Source organism: Grus americana, chromosome 2 (genome assembly GCF_028858705.1).
Source record: "Grus americana isolate bGruAme1 chromosome 2, bGruAme1.mat, whole genome shotgun sequence".
NCBI classification, from domain to species: domain Eukaryota; kingdom Metazoa; phylum Chordata; class Aves; order Gruiformes; family Gruidae; genus Grus; species Grus americana.
Window position 1 is genome coordinate 16,126,207 of NC_072853.1, and position 14,570 is coordinate 16,140,776.

General features: G+C 39.2%; 1 protein-coding gene across 1 annotated transcript in view; it reads left to right on the top strand.

The window, feature by feature from the left end:
* Window positions 1–2,074: 2,074 nt before the first annotated feature.
* Window positions 2,075–14,570, top strand: part of EIF3H (eukaryotic translation initiation factor 3 subunit H) — a 90,210-nt gene continuing 77,714 nt past the window's right edge. Inside the window, exon 1 of the mRNA XM_054816714.1 lies at window positions 2,075–2,250. Within this exon, the coding sequence (XP_054672689.1) occupies window positions 2,131–2,250 (120 nt within the window). The 5' untranslated portion in view covers window positions 2,075–2,130. The remainder of the gene's footprint in view (window positions 2,251–14,570) is intronic.

Below are 14,570 nucleotides of genomic sequence, written 5' to 3' on the forward strand. Positions count from 1 at the left end.
TGAATCATTCTGGCAGGGCATTAAGTAATGTGAGCCCTATGCCAGTCCCTTGAATAGGGCTATTTTGGGTGCCCACAGCAACCGCTTTGAACATGCTGATGTTCTGTGCTGTAGCTACTTGTTGGTTTGCTGTATTTTTCTGTGTCTGTTTGTGGGTTGGTTTGTGGTTTTGGTTTTTTTTAATTACGTTAACTTTCTGTTCAAAAACTGACAGGCAGGAATAATGTATCACATTTGTCTTATCCCAGGGGTTTTCATTCCTTTTCAGATCCCTAAGAATTTGCCAGTGGTAAAGCACTGTGCATTTACTGACAGAAAGCATGTTTTCTATTTAAATACCTTCCACCAGTATCTTTGAAGTAGCCCACAGATCTCCAGTAGTCCATGGACTGGAGCTGAAAACCACTATATTACCATAATACTGTTCCCTAATCTTAGTTTTCTTTAATTAAAGCTATTTGATAATATTTGTAAATTAAAACTGGATATGCATATGTATATAACAGCCAAGTGAGATATTAGCATTAAATCAAGCAACTTTGTTCTCTAGAAAAACTTCAAAAGGCAATGCCAGTGGGAGTGCAACATTCAGTCATGGAAACCTGCTAAGGGTAGGACTCAAATTTGCAACACCTACGTGATGGTTGAGCTCATTGGCCACAGCATACTGCCTTGAAACTCTGGGTTGTTATTGCATCAGCCTCTCCACACACCTATTTTTTAGAACAAAGCCCTAATCCCGCTGCACATGCACACTTCAGGATCTTTGGGGCACAAGGCACATTTGACCTCAGTGATGCTCCAATTCTAAACTTCACCCTTAATCTCCATTTAAGAGAACTTTCCCGGGGGAAACCTAAAGCAGGATTCATCACACCTAACTTTAGACATCTATCGCGAGGTGCTCTTAGTTAAGCTGGGTATTTAGGTTTCTTGGTAGAGTCAATGCAGATCTGGTCAGTGGTACCAGTGGCATTTAGGTTTGCCTGGTGGGGATGATTATTATCTATTATACTAGATTCTCTGCTTGAATTTGTTCCAGCCGTGATGCAGGCAGCTAGCAGGGAATATTCCTGTGATGTTGAGGCCATTTTATAGGAAGATGCAAATGTTGGGTCTGTGCCTGCTGAAAAATGTGGATACATCTTCGTAGTGGTGGTGTTAAATACGTTCCCCTCCTCCAGTTAGAAATTAGTGTCAGCTGCATCGTTGAAAAGGTTCATGGTGAATTTTTATGAGGGCACATATTTGGCATAGTGTCTGGGGTGTTTGGTATGTCTACTTTTCACATCCCATTTCATTTTTCAGAAGAATGTATAGGATTTGAAATACTTTAAAAAAAAAAGAGCAGCAAAGCACAATCAGTTAACTTTCCATACAACACTTCAACCCTTTCCTGAGAACAACATGAGTTGATAGTTCAGGCTTTTGTTTTCATCTAATGTTAAGACTTTGTATCCCCTCTCAGTGCACTTGTGACTCATTATTCATGCTCAAGACAGATACTACTCCCATAACTGCATAGCAACCTGCTTTTTAAAAGCTAACCCCCAAAGCTGTCAGATCCACTCTCCCCGGCAGTGCTCCTCCGCGGTACCAGGCTGGCTGATGAGTAACGGCCCCCGGGAGCCCCCCCCGGCCCCGCTGGGGCACCCCCACTGCAGCCCACCCAGTGGCACAGCTGTGGCTTTACGTGACCCTTAGGATCAGAATCGCCCAAGGAAGCCATGGAAGTGCAGAGCCTGAGGTTCCCAGGCTGTTTGCCAAGCGGCATGTGGAGAGGCAGTGGAGAGGAAGGCCTCGGCCCCTCTCCCGTCCCAGGCCGGGTGAGTCGGGATGGCCACAGGCGCCTTGCGGAAGGCACAGGGTTTCTCCTGCTCCAGCTGCGCCTGGGATGGCCGTGCCGGCTGGCGAGGCCGAGCAAGGGCCAGTCTACCCCGGCTGGAGAGCGGCCGGGGCCGTGAAGGAGGACCGCCCTCCTACCGCTGGCACGGCACCCCGCGACAGCACCGCGCTTGCGCCTGCCTCCCGCCGAGTTTCCGCCCGGAGCCGTTTCCCTGCGCGCCGTCACAGCTTCGCCGCCGCTTCCGGTGTTTCGCTTTTCTCTTTCCGGCCGGTGCGAGGGGAAAGATGGCGTCGCGCAAGGAAGGCTCCGGCGCTGCCGGCAGCGGCTTCGGCGCCTCGAAAGGCAAAGGCAAGGCCGCCGCCACGGGCGACTCGGCTGTCAAGCAAGTGCAGATCGACGGGCTGGTGAGCGCAGGGGCCGGGGCCGCCGCTGGCGGAGGGGCGGGCGGGACGGCTGCGGCCGCGTGGAGCCGCCGGCGGGGCTAGCCCCGTCTGTGGGGCGGTACCGCGGCCGGGGGACCGTGTCCGTCCCGGGTGAACAGTGTCCGTCCTGCGGCCGGGGCCGCCGTGGCGGTTTCGTTCTCCTCTTGAGCTTCCTAACCAGTGGGGAGGCTCCCCCTGTGCTCATCCTTGGGGAGAGGAGCGACTCCCTTCCTTGTGGAAGTGAAGGCCGCGACGGAGTAGGAATTAATTGCTTTAAAATATTTCCTTTCTTCTTTCCGCTCTGGTCCCCGGGTGTCCCGTTCCCACCTCTCAGAGCTCAGGCTGTTGAAAACTTCACAGGTGTAAGAGGCGGTGACCACGGTGGGTTTTTCCTTCATCTGTTGTGCTTTTTTGCCTTCCCTGTTAGGGCTGCTAACTCCTGCTCTGTTTTACTAATAAAAATTAAAATAAAACCACGAATTGAAGAAATTTAGCAGAGGATGAAGCCATCCTAATAGAGGTGATCCATGCAGAACTTAAGCAGAAGAGTGTTACTGAAGTGGGTTCTTGGATTTGCTGCTGGATGTTTTTGTATTGGTTCATGTCTTATACAACTGATATTACGCACAATGACATAAAGTGTGGGAAAAAGTAGTCACTTAAACTTCTTAAGGATAGAAGCATTGTTTGTTACTTCTTCGTTATCTTTCCCAAGTGTCGCTGGAACGCTGTACAGCTGAAGCATGAAGAAGAGTCAGTATATACTGGTAATGAGAAGGAAGATCATAATTTTGGGACAGACTTTGAAGCCTACTTATTATTTATTAGTGATAGTCCCCAGTCATTATCCTGGAGTTACGTAGTATAGAAAATGTTTGGGAAGAGGAAGAATAACTTGTGTATGGTGATTCTTATGAAAGGAAAATTGGAATTAATTAGAGTATTTCTGTAGTATTCTGTTAAACTGTCTGCGTATCTGTGGCTTTGGTGCATATAGCATTTTCAAGGAGTAGTGAAAACTGACCAGTTGTGAAATGTAGCCCTAAAAATACAGCGGCTGACAGCAGATTGTTGCAAGCAGGCTAGTGCCAGATGGACAGTGGCGTGTGTGTGGCTTTTTATTAGCAAGTTGGAGGGAACAATGAAAAAGAGAGTAGTTAAGAGCAGGATACAGGTTGGCACCTTTAATTCCATTTCTCGTGGTATAAAAGCTGTTTTATCAGTTCTTGACTTAATAACAACTATTAAATTTTATTTTTTTGTTTCTACTTTAATGAAATAGAGAACAGTTTTGAAACATCTGTTCTATCAGATGTGTAATCTACTTTGTGTACTACTGTTCATTCAAATCAACTATGAGTGGCCCTGATGTTCTGCTTCTGACAGTCTGACAAATGCCTATGATTACTTTTTTGCTTTAGGCTTTTGTTTTTTCCTTGTATTTGTGTATTTTTCTGATACAGCACGGTCATGCCTCTTGCACAGAATCTGTATGGAGGAAGGTGGCTTACTGCTAACAGTGGAAAGCTTTCCTCTTTCCTTTTGCAGAAGACATCTCCAATGGATCTTACACAAAGCGTTCTCAGGACACTGACAGTGTGGTTCCCAAACTTCCATGATGCCTATGGTGAAGAGAAGTGTTGGCATAAGTTCACTTGCTTTGTAAACAAAGTGTCTCCCATTGCAAGTCCTTAGAATGTCTTACTGAAATTCTGCTAAAACGCTTCTAGTGTCTTACTGATTTAAATGTGTCATCTGTGTGCTCTCACAAAGTAATCAGGCTTAATCAGTCATCTTGATGATGACCAGGGTGATTACATGCCAAAACCTGGGACAGATTTTGATGGATGTCAGGGAAGTTACCGTTCTTTTTCTCTCCACTGGTGCCTCATCTCTTGGCAGCGGTGCAAGTAATCCTTTCAAATGGGACTCCTTTGAAAGCAAAGACATGCTATGTAGGTTGCTTTTGGCTCTGTGTATACAAAATAGAAGAAGTATCAGTCTTCTGTATATGTGAGGATGTGAAAGTAGTTTTAGAAAGCTTGTTATTTCAGAGGAACAGTAAAGTAAAATAAAATAATATTAGTAGTGAAGTAGTTCTAAGTGTCAGTATGTTACTTTAAAACAATACATAATGATGCAGCAATACCTACTTTTCTGGCCTCTTTTTAAATTTGGTACAAGTAGAGCATCCTTTAGTTCTTATTTTAATCTGATTAATTCCTTATTTTATTACGTGATGGTGTGATTTAGACCAAGTGCAATTTTGTTTCAGGTAACACAATAGTAAATTAAAAAGCACTGCCATGGCAGTAGTAAAAGCTAACAATGAAACCCTAACTAAACTAATAAGATAGGCCAAATTCACATAACTTCTTAAAATGTTAGTGGAGTATTCCACAAACATAATAGCACCAAAATTTAGGAAGATTGAGGGTGAGCTGTGTCAGATTGTGGACACTTGATAACTTGATTGAAGTACCTAAATGCGTGTTTATAAAATGCTTCTGAAATGAAATGTGAATGTAGATTTCTAATCTTCACAGTTTGACAGAAAGGAAGGAAAAATACAAGTCTGTACCTTTTTCTATCAGCTTTTCTGCTAGGTAGTTAAGGTCTCAGTCATCAAATGATACATATGGCTAGCTACTGTATCAGCATGATAATGAGATTCCAAGTATTTTATTCTATTTTTGATAGCTTGAATCTGGTTTTGTTTTCCAATTCATTTTTGAGAGATCTGTAGCAGACAGAAAGTATCTGTGCATACAGGTTTATTGGCAGTTTCAAATTAGCAATGCCTTTTGTAAGGCTCAGCAGGCAAAAGTGGGCGATATTCTTCATCCGGCTCAGGAATACAAGGAATGACTGCAATATCAAAGAAAATTGATTCTACCCAGTTGCTTTTACAACACAGAAAAAGACACTGATTGCACGTGGATTCTGAACCATTGGAGCTGAGGAAGTCTGTTAAATAAGGCACCTTCGAGGTGCTCTCTCTTTTTGTACTGGTCATCTTCTGAATTATCGAATTGAATGGGTTTTGCAGTTTAGACTATATGATGAATAGAAATATGAGATTTCTGTTATTCTTTTAAGACAACATTGTGATTTGCTTTGGATTTATTTAGTAATAAAGATTAGTAGTGGCAGCCTATGCTTGTTGCTTGTTCTACAGATCACTGTGTTTAACTCACCCCTAGTGAGTAGGGATGTGTAGTCTATGTAAGACTTTGTACAACTGTAAGGGATAACATGGGTTTAGTTGCATATTATGGAAAGTCCTAATATGTCACTGATGTACGCTGTCATAAAGCGCTTGTGCTGATTCAGCTTGTATGGGTTCAGGGAACAAAGTATCCCATGCATTTCAGTTGTTACAGTGAGTTTTTGTTCATATAGTAGTGTGTCAGAAAAAAATATATGCTTGATGAATAAACCTATAGTGAAAGCAGTTTCCAAAGTAGGTGGTCTAGTCTTGTGTTAGCAATGTTAGAAATCACAGGGCAAAAAAGTCTCCATAAACTTGCATTTACAATGTGTTTTTTCTTTTAGATAAAAACTTTTTTAAGATTTCATGTATTAAGTTTTTGGCTGTGCTGAGAAAAAGACGGGAAGATGGGTGCAGTACATCACATTCTGTGGTCTTCACTTGCTGTTGTGGAAATTTCAACAGTGTAATTTGGATAGAGATTCTGTCGTGTTCTCTCCACTCAAGTAGCCCAAAGAAAACTTGTGCTCACAGGAATAGTGGTCATGTGCATAGGATATTTCTGTCCTTTTTTTTTTTTTTTTGTGAGGGAGAGAAGTGTTTGGCCTTCTCTATGGCTGTAGTTAAGCAACCTTTTCATATTCCACTTTTTTTGAGAGATTAGCATTTACCTGATCGCTCAGACTTGTGATGATTATGATTACAAAGAGGTTTATTAAGAATCTTAAATACCTTCTGGAGTTCTTAGAAACAGTAATTGTAAATTTTGTCATGCATGTCCATTTGCAATAATCACAGAACAAATTATATTTTTAATGTAAGAACTGAAAAAAACCCCCAATGACTGGGTTTCTGCAGCTTGGTTTGGAGTGGGCTTTTGAATGTAATTAGAGCTCACATCTTAAAGCTGTTTCTCCATTTGGAGTACTGTAAGCTTTTTTCCCTTGTGTGGATTGCTTTACAAAAGGCATTTTTTAGAAGGTGAGTGAGCTTATTCTTCAAATAGTCTCTTTGCTCAGCTATCTACTTGCATGGAGTCCCTAAGAGCTTATTTCTTCAAGAGAGCTGTCCTTCTTAAGTTTACTAAAGTTGCCAGGAACTTTGGATGCATAGGTGGAAGAACTTACGTATGAGCATGGACATCATGTAAGTTTTCATTCTATAGGGAGCTAGACTAGCCAGGGATTTCCACTGGCTCTGTGTCTTCTATCATTGGAATATGCGTATCTGTTGTGGTCATGTCCAGCTATTTTGTAGTTTTGTTTTAAAAGAAATACAGGATTAAGATCACCTTAAGACCGTTTTTTGCTGTTTGAGAGCGTGACAGAACTCAGACATATGAAGGCTAAAAATTACTTTGGTTTATTACTAGTTCGGGGACTTCTGCATGCTCTCACTTGCCTGGTGGTAGATCAGGGCAGCTAGTTCCAGATGTCCCAGCTGCTTTCCCAGTTGATTGCAACTGTATTTAATTGCAGGGATGTCACTTAGGGATTGGAATAGGTGTGGTTGTGACTGGACATCTAGGATGTCTTGTCCCTTGTAGATAATAAAATTTTGTCTCTGTTCACCTTTTCATTGAAAGAAAGGGTATATCACGTGCTTTTTCTAAGCTTCTCATACAGAGGAGAGAGGGTAGCGTAGCTCTGTTGCGTGTGTGTATGAGGGATGCACAGAAGGAAAGAATACAGGCTTTCTTCTTGGTGCTCAAGTGCAACAGATTGTCCCATCCCTTTTTCATGCTGAATGGAGTAGCAGCAACAGATACAGCAAGTGTTGTAATGTGTAGCTTTTACTATACTTGCTAGAGGCCCTTCTGGGTTTTTTTGTGTAGATAGTGGACCTACGCTTATTAGTCTGAGTAGTCTGAATTTGTAAAGTTGGGTATAATTACTAATTTTCCTTGTTCCTACAAAACTGATCTTAAGTCTGAAGTTCAAACTTCAATTGTGTATCTAAAACTTTTGTAGCTGTCTCGAAAAATCGCATATTTTCTGGGACTGTGGTTGGTGGTGCTGTATGGCTGATTTAAACAGGTAGCTATATTGAAAATAACCTGTTCATGGAATCATATGAACAAGAGGTTCAGGTTTTTTCATATCTTGGTGTTTGTCTCCTTAAGGCTAACAAACATCATCTTTCCTCTTTTTCATTCTTTGTCCTGGGACTCATTTGGGGTCTGCATTATACCATGGAGGTAATGTAACCAAAAAAAATTTTCTGTTTTTCTTTGGTGTTATGGCTGTATCATGAAGCACTACTCTTTTGTACAGGGTTTCAAATATAAACCCACTTGTGGAATATTGCTGTTTTCTTCTGAACGCTGCTGTTTTTTTTGTATTCTAGTGGAGAATTTGAAATGAGAGAGGGTGAAAGGAAATACTGAGTTAATTTTGTGCTTATTGGATTAATGATAAAAGATACTTGGATTTCTTGCATCTGCAATTTTAAATAAGAGCCATTATAACAAAAGAAGAGGGTGTAATGAACAAACCTGATTAGTTGCATTTCCTGATATTTATTATCTCTTAAATTGTAAGGTTTTTTCCAAAATTACTATTCCTCTGTTGCATTTTTTTATTTGGCCTTTTTTACGTCTGCACTAGGCTATAACCTTTAACTGTACGAGTGCCAGCTGTTTGCTCTGTAGTACCTTTGCATCCTTTCTTTTGCACAGCAAAGTGAGTAAATGAGGCAAAGAGGACAGAGAAACTCTGGTACTAAAGTAACCGTGCTGTGACCATGAGAGCAGATGGAGCGAGTTATTTGTCATTAAAATGCCTTGTCTTCCAGTTTGGTGCGTTATTACAGTGGAAGCTTGCAGGGTAACCTTGTTTCATGTTTGTAGTAACTCTTCTGCATTTGCTTTTGCAATATTAGTGTTCATCTCAACAAATTAATCATATGTATGATAACATTATTTAGGCTTAGTATTGCATTGCTTTACTGGAAGTGGCAGGTTGATGGTCGTGGTGTGTTGTGAGACTTAAGTTGTTTTTCTGGTTTCCCATTGCTACATAGCCTCATCTTGCAAACTTGTACTCTTGGCTAAGCTTATTCGTGGGATACACAAAAGTTTAGTTTTGTATAAGGAAGCAGCACACAGATTCTCCAATTTCTAAATTGTCTACTGTAGGAAGTAGCGGGAAACAGTGTAGTCCTAGTAAGAGATGCTGAATTTCCATCAGAAATCAAAATTTCCATTTTAGAATGCTTTTGTAGTGAAACTTCTAACCCTACTCAACTGTCTGAAATTTTACTTACCAAAGGCCTCCTCTGCACATTTCTGCAGTTCTTACAATTTTAGTAGTGAATACCCGACAAGTTATAAAACTATAAAAGATGAGATGAACTGCTGTATCACTTGGAGATGTAACATCAGATAGGATGAGTGATATTTTTACCAGACAAGCACAAAACCTTATGTAATATAGAAGTTAAACTAGTATTCAAAACCAGAGTTACTCCATGTGGTGGATTGTGAGTCGTGTCTGAGCACTAGTATGTAGATAATGGGTATATGGAAACTGTCTTCTGGGAAAATCACACCTGTGGGTTGGGAGATGGGGATCTTTTAGCAAGGCAAGTGTGCTGGCTGCTAGGCCAAGTAAGTTTTTTATTAATTGAGTTTCCCTTCAGAATGGTCACAAGGAAGTATTTTGTTACTGGGAAGCTGTTTTATTCTTTGCAAATCCTCTGCATGAGGATATTCTAGGAAGGAGGGTAAAAGTAAAGGAAAAAAAATTCCTCATCTAACTAGATCCTTAAGCACCAATGTATGACTTTTTTTTTCTTAACCTAACCTCTTGAATTCATGTGTGCATTCAGAAAATTATATCCAGTAATGCTTTTGGAGAACACAGTGTTGACAGACTGAATAAGGTTTTCTTATACATTGCTCTTGCATAACAATATAACTGGAGCCTTAACATGCTAAAGCATTAATATGTACGTTGCCGTTATTTTATTAATGGGAATGATGGTTCCTTTTCTATTAAACCACTGTATATGAATTCTTTTTACGCTTATGCATATTGCACACAGATTTTACATATTGTAGAAAGTAGCAAAAGTTATGTAGGCTTCTCAAAACAACTATAGGTTTCTATTCCTTTATCTTCATAGTTACTAATGTGGAAAGCCTTAATACTAGCATCAAATTGCCATTCTGTAGTTAATGAATATTGCTAGAGCCTTCATCAGAAGCCTTTATGGATAGCAACGGGTGAGGCATACCTGAATCTTTAGGCCATCAAACGCTGAGATGAGGGTTAGAGGCCATGTTAATACTCAGGATGATCTTCTAATGCCAGATAATATTTGTTCCAGCTACTTAAATCTATGAGTCTTTGAATATATATTTAGGTGCATGTTTTAAAGTTTGTATAGAACTTTAACTAAACCTTAAGATATCCTTGTCAATTTATTTAAATTAAATATAAACATATATTTGCCAAAGCATAAATATGTCAAGAAAATGGTTAGAAGTTGTATGCCTTGTCTGCATTTGTATTTGCAGCAGTGTGCCTATACTGTAGATGTTTCTGTTGTGTCAGATATGACTGATTTACTCAAAGATTGTTATTGTAAGCTTCATTACATCATCCCTGATTTGGTGATGATGTAGTGTGCCTAATGGTTTGTATTCCCATTGATGGTATGTAGCGGGTTTTTTATTAGTTTTTAAAACATAGGTAAAAGCTTGTAAATCTTTTTTTTTTTTTTTTTTTAAAACCACTCACAACAACCCCACCTACCCCAAAGCCTATAATTATTGAACTGTTTTTCAACAGTTACTGTACTCACATTTGTGGTATTTAAGTTGTTTGTGCCTTGTTTTCTTACTACCAGTCATTTTTGTCTGGAATGCATATATGGTATCATGTCTCCAGGTGTTGATAGGGAAGGCCTAATTAGCTTCTTGGGTGAGAAACTCTTTAGGATGATTTGTCTGATCATAATAAATAAATAAAACAAAACAACATTGGGCTTACTGAAAATCAGTTTTTGAGACTTATCTTGTAAATGTTCTTTTAAGTACTTTTTTTTTTTAAAAAAGATACATTTTGGGAGGAAAACAATAAAATTTTATAGTATTCGAGTACCTCTCATTTAAAGTTGGTAATAACAGTGAAGCCTATGTTGAACTGGCTAAAAATCTTTGATGTTTTCTCAAATTGTGAAAATTGTGTTTTTGCTAGCTTTTCTTGTAGTTTCTTCCACTCTACCCTTTTCGAAGACTTGGCAAAAAAGCCCAGACTCTGTGTTCTGCCTGCTGTTCTCAGCAGTTTCTTGGCGTTGCGGAGCTGTAGAATGGGATTTTAGAATATAACATCCTTCAGGCTGTATTGTGTTTTATGTGTCCTCCAAAGGAGTTTGAATAGAATTTTAAGTTGAAGTTTAATCTCTTTGACTTTTCCTTGACCTGTTTCCCTAAAAATTTAGATCAGATTAAGCTGACATTGAGAGTTAGTGTGTGAATTATGTACTAGCTTCATGTGTTCATGGCCACCTTGAACCATGGAGTAGAAAGAAGCATTTTGTATTAGTTGAGTGATATGTATATACTTTCTGTTAATCTTCAGTTACAATGAGTTGCATGAATATGACCCAGAGGGCAATTTCTGACATATAATCTGTGCTTACATTGAAAAGAGAAAGCACTGATGTGTATTAGAAAGTTGAGAGGGGAAGAACCTCCTTTTTTTGTTCTTTTACTAACCTAGGGGTTCCTTCAGTTCTGAGTTTGAAAGTGGTTTCTTCTAGCAAGGAAGAGACTTTTTTTTAATTGTAAACTCTCATTCTTGCTATTGATTTCATTCTTAAATATAGACACTATCCCTTTTGAGATTTCTTAACCCGAAACAGGTAAAGTACCCACATCATGGTGGTCTCAGGATTAAAATTTCAATGTGTCTTGTCAATGGATAGCAGGTATACTTGCTACCAGAGCACAAACTTTAAATGATTTGTAAGAGTGCAGTGGTGCAGTCAGCATCTCCTAAGTGTCACGGTAAGTATACTCTAGTGAGACATTTAAAACCAGAACATCTGGTATCACTTCATACTGTGAGACTAGTGTGCTGACAAAAGGAGTTAATCTAAATGTGGAGGTGGTTTAAATGTGTTGAGCAGTGTTACACTTCAGGACTCGAAGGGGAAAATATTATTTCAAAACAGCCTTTTTTTTGCTGTGTGCAAGGAGAAATAATGTGTTGCCCCCTACACTACTGTCATTAACAGTTAAACTTCTCATTATTTTTTGTTCCTGTTATGTGCATATCAAACTGGTCTCTTGCCTTGTAATTATGTACGCATAGCTGTTGAAAACAGTAAATCCGTTCTCTTGTGATACCTGTTGGGCTGTGTTAATACTTAGGAAGAGAATATTTCCTCAGTCTTTCAAATAATTTCCCATGTCTTTCAAATAATTTACTACATTTTAGTGATTAAAATGTTGCATCAGAAACAAATGAGGTAATAAGCATTGCCTTTGTGTCTTATTTAGATGTTAAATTTTACTCCAGTAGTGGGAAGGTGACAATTGCTGGCTTTGTTGCTGAGACAATGTATTATGGCCTCTTGCACACCTGAACATTGATAAATATTCTCCTTTGGTTTTCACTTTATTGTAACAAAATTAGACCTTTGCAGCTGACCTGCAGCATGGTATTGTTGAGGGAAGCACACAAGATACAGCAGGCCGTGGGCAGAAAAACAGCAGGCACAGAAACTGAAAGGCCCTTTGTGGTATGTGTAAAATGAACAACTTTTATGCCCTATTAGGTCTAAGTACTTTTTCTTCTACCTTTCAAATAAATCTTACAGACCTTATGAGAGGCCTTGTAAGAAGAGGAACAGGTCTTTTGTTTTTTGTAGTCTTTGAAAGAAGATAATATGTTGTCAACTTATTGTTGCTGTAGTCACTTTTAATTAATCTTTCTTTGCCAGAAACACTTCTGGATATAATTACTTTGTGTGTTATTTTGCCATATTTACACACATGCTCAAAACACATTCTCAATGGTACAGTTTTGAGCATGCTATTCTTTTTTTTTTTTTTTTGATCTTCAGGCAGAGTTAAGATTGCATAGATGTCATACCTCCTTTAACAACAGTGCTTAGCAGTTACAGTATGTTACCACATGTTAAATGGTATCATCTTAATGGAAAGTAAATACATTGTTAATGGAATAAATTGGAAAATTTCATGCCCGTATAGTAAGAATTCTTGTTAGTATTTTGTATGATTATCCAATAGTCTAAAATCAAGAACGCAAAACAAAGACGATGTAGCTGATTTAACTTTGATAATGTCTTTTGTAGCATGCATACACAAGGTTAGGCGTAAGCATGGAGATACTCTTGAATGACTTGTATGTGGATGCTTATTTAAGGCAAGCATTTTATTAACTTTTTTCCTTTTTTTGCTTTATCTAATTTTAAACTTTATAGAGAGGCTTATTTACTCACTGGAGTTTGAAGATGCGCCTGAATTTTGCTGTGTGCGTGCAATAAAAGGCTAATTCTCTGTTATAAATATTTGGTCTTTTACTGGAAAAGGAGGGTTGGGATGTTGCTGTGAGCAAATAAGGCTTGTCAGTCTTTGTCTTTGTTCTGCTTAAACATTGTGTCCTGCCTTGCAGTCCATTTGCTGCCCATCCTTCCCGTTCCATGGAGCCCCATATGTGTACAATATGCAACATACATTATGGAACACATACCTATTCCTGTTGAGCAAGCGTCATGCCCATTTGGTGTTTAGGATCTTAACTGGAGGTGTAGGTCACTCTTTGTCAATATTTGGGTTTTTTAATCTATATCTGAGCAAAATAAGCAATCTCATTGACAAAATTCTTCACTACCCATAGGTCTGAGTTTTGAGCACTTAATAATGTAAGAGTACAAAATAACAATGTCTTATCAATGCAAAAAATGAACTGTTTTAAATCTTTAGATGACATACAGGGTATGTACTGCAGCTATCATATCACTTTTTGAGAACAATCTGAAAGTCATACTACCTTGTCCATTGGCATGCTCAGTGATAAAATTAGAATGGTTGTTTTTAATCACTGTCACAGTAACTGTTAGTAGAAGTGGAACTCTTCTGGAAGTGGTTTTCACATGGCCATGTTCAGATAGATGGTGATACAAAGGCAAGTCATATCTCTATTTGAAATATGAGGAAGCTGAAGCTTACAGCTTACTAGCAATAACTGACTTTCATATTTTTTCCTCAATTTTATCCTTTCACTAGTTAGGATAGTGAAACTAGTGAAAGGACAAGAGGAAATGGCCTCAAGTTGTGTCAGGGGAGATTTAGATTAGGTATTAGGAAAAATGTCTCCACCAAAAGAGTGGTCAGGCATTGGAACAGGCTGCCCAGGGAAGTGGTGGAGTCACCATCCCTGGCGGTGTTCAAAAAACATGTAGACATGGCAATTCTGGATATGGTGGTGTTGGGTCAACGGTTGGACTTGATGATCCTAGAGGTCTTTTCCAACCTTAAGATTCTATGATTGTATGATTCAGTTTTATACTTTAAGTCATCAGGAAAACTGAGACTCAGTCCAAGATCTGTTCTCTGGATTGCACTACCTGTTACTAGGAGGATCTGTCTCTGTCGCAGCCCCTTAGCACATAACCAGGCATTTGCCAGAAAGGATGAGTGCTTGAATGTGGAAAAAAACTGTTGCACAAAAGGTTATAAATTATTAAAATGACATGGAAGTCATGTCCAGTAGGGATTTTACTGGTTACTTGGAAGCATCTGTTGAATGCATATGGAAGTCATGATTTTAAGACACACCCTTAAATAGTATGTGTGTTCCAGTTCTGTTGTGCAGAGTATGGTCTTTGAAAAAGATCAGTAGTCTCAGATCAGCTCCCACTCTCCTCCCCATCTAGCTCTGCCCTATTTTACTAATTTTTGAAGGTCAAATAGATAATGGTAACTGTCTTGCAGTTTTTTCGCAGCTTCAAAATGATAACAGTTTGGCACAATCTGATTAAAAAATGGGCTGGTTTTGCCTACCGCTGCTTTTGGCTGTCGTCTTTAAATCTTTTTATAGGAAGCTGCTAGAAGTTG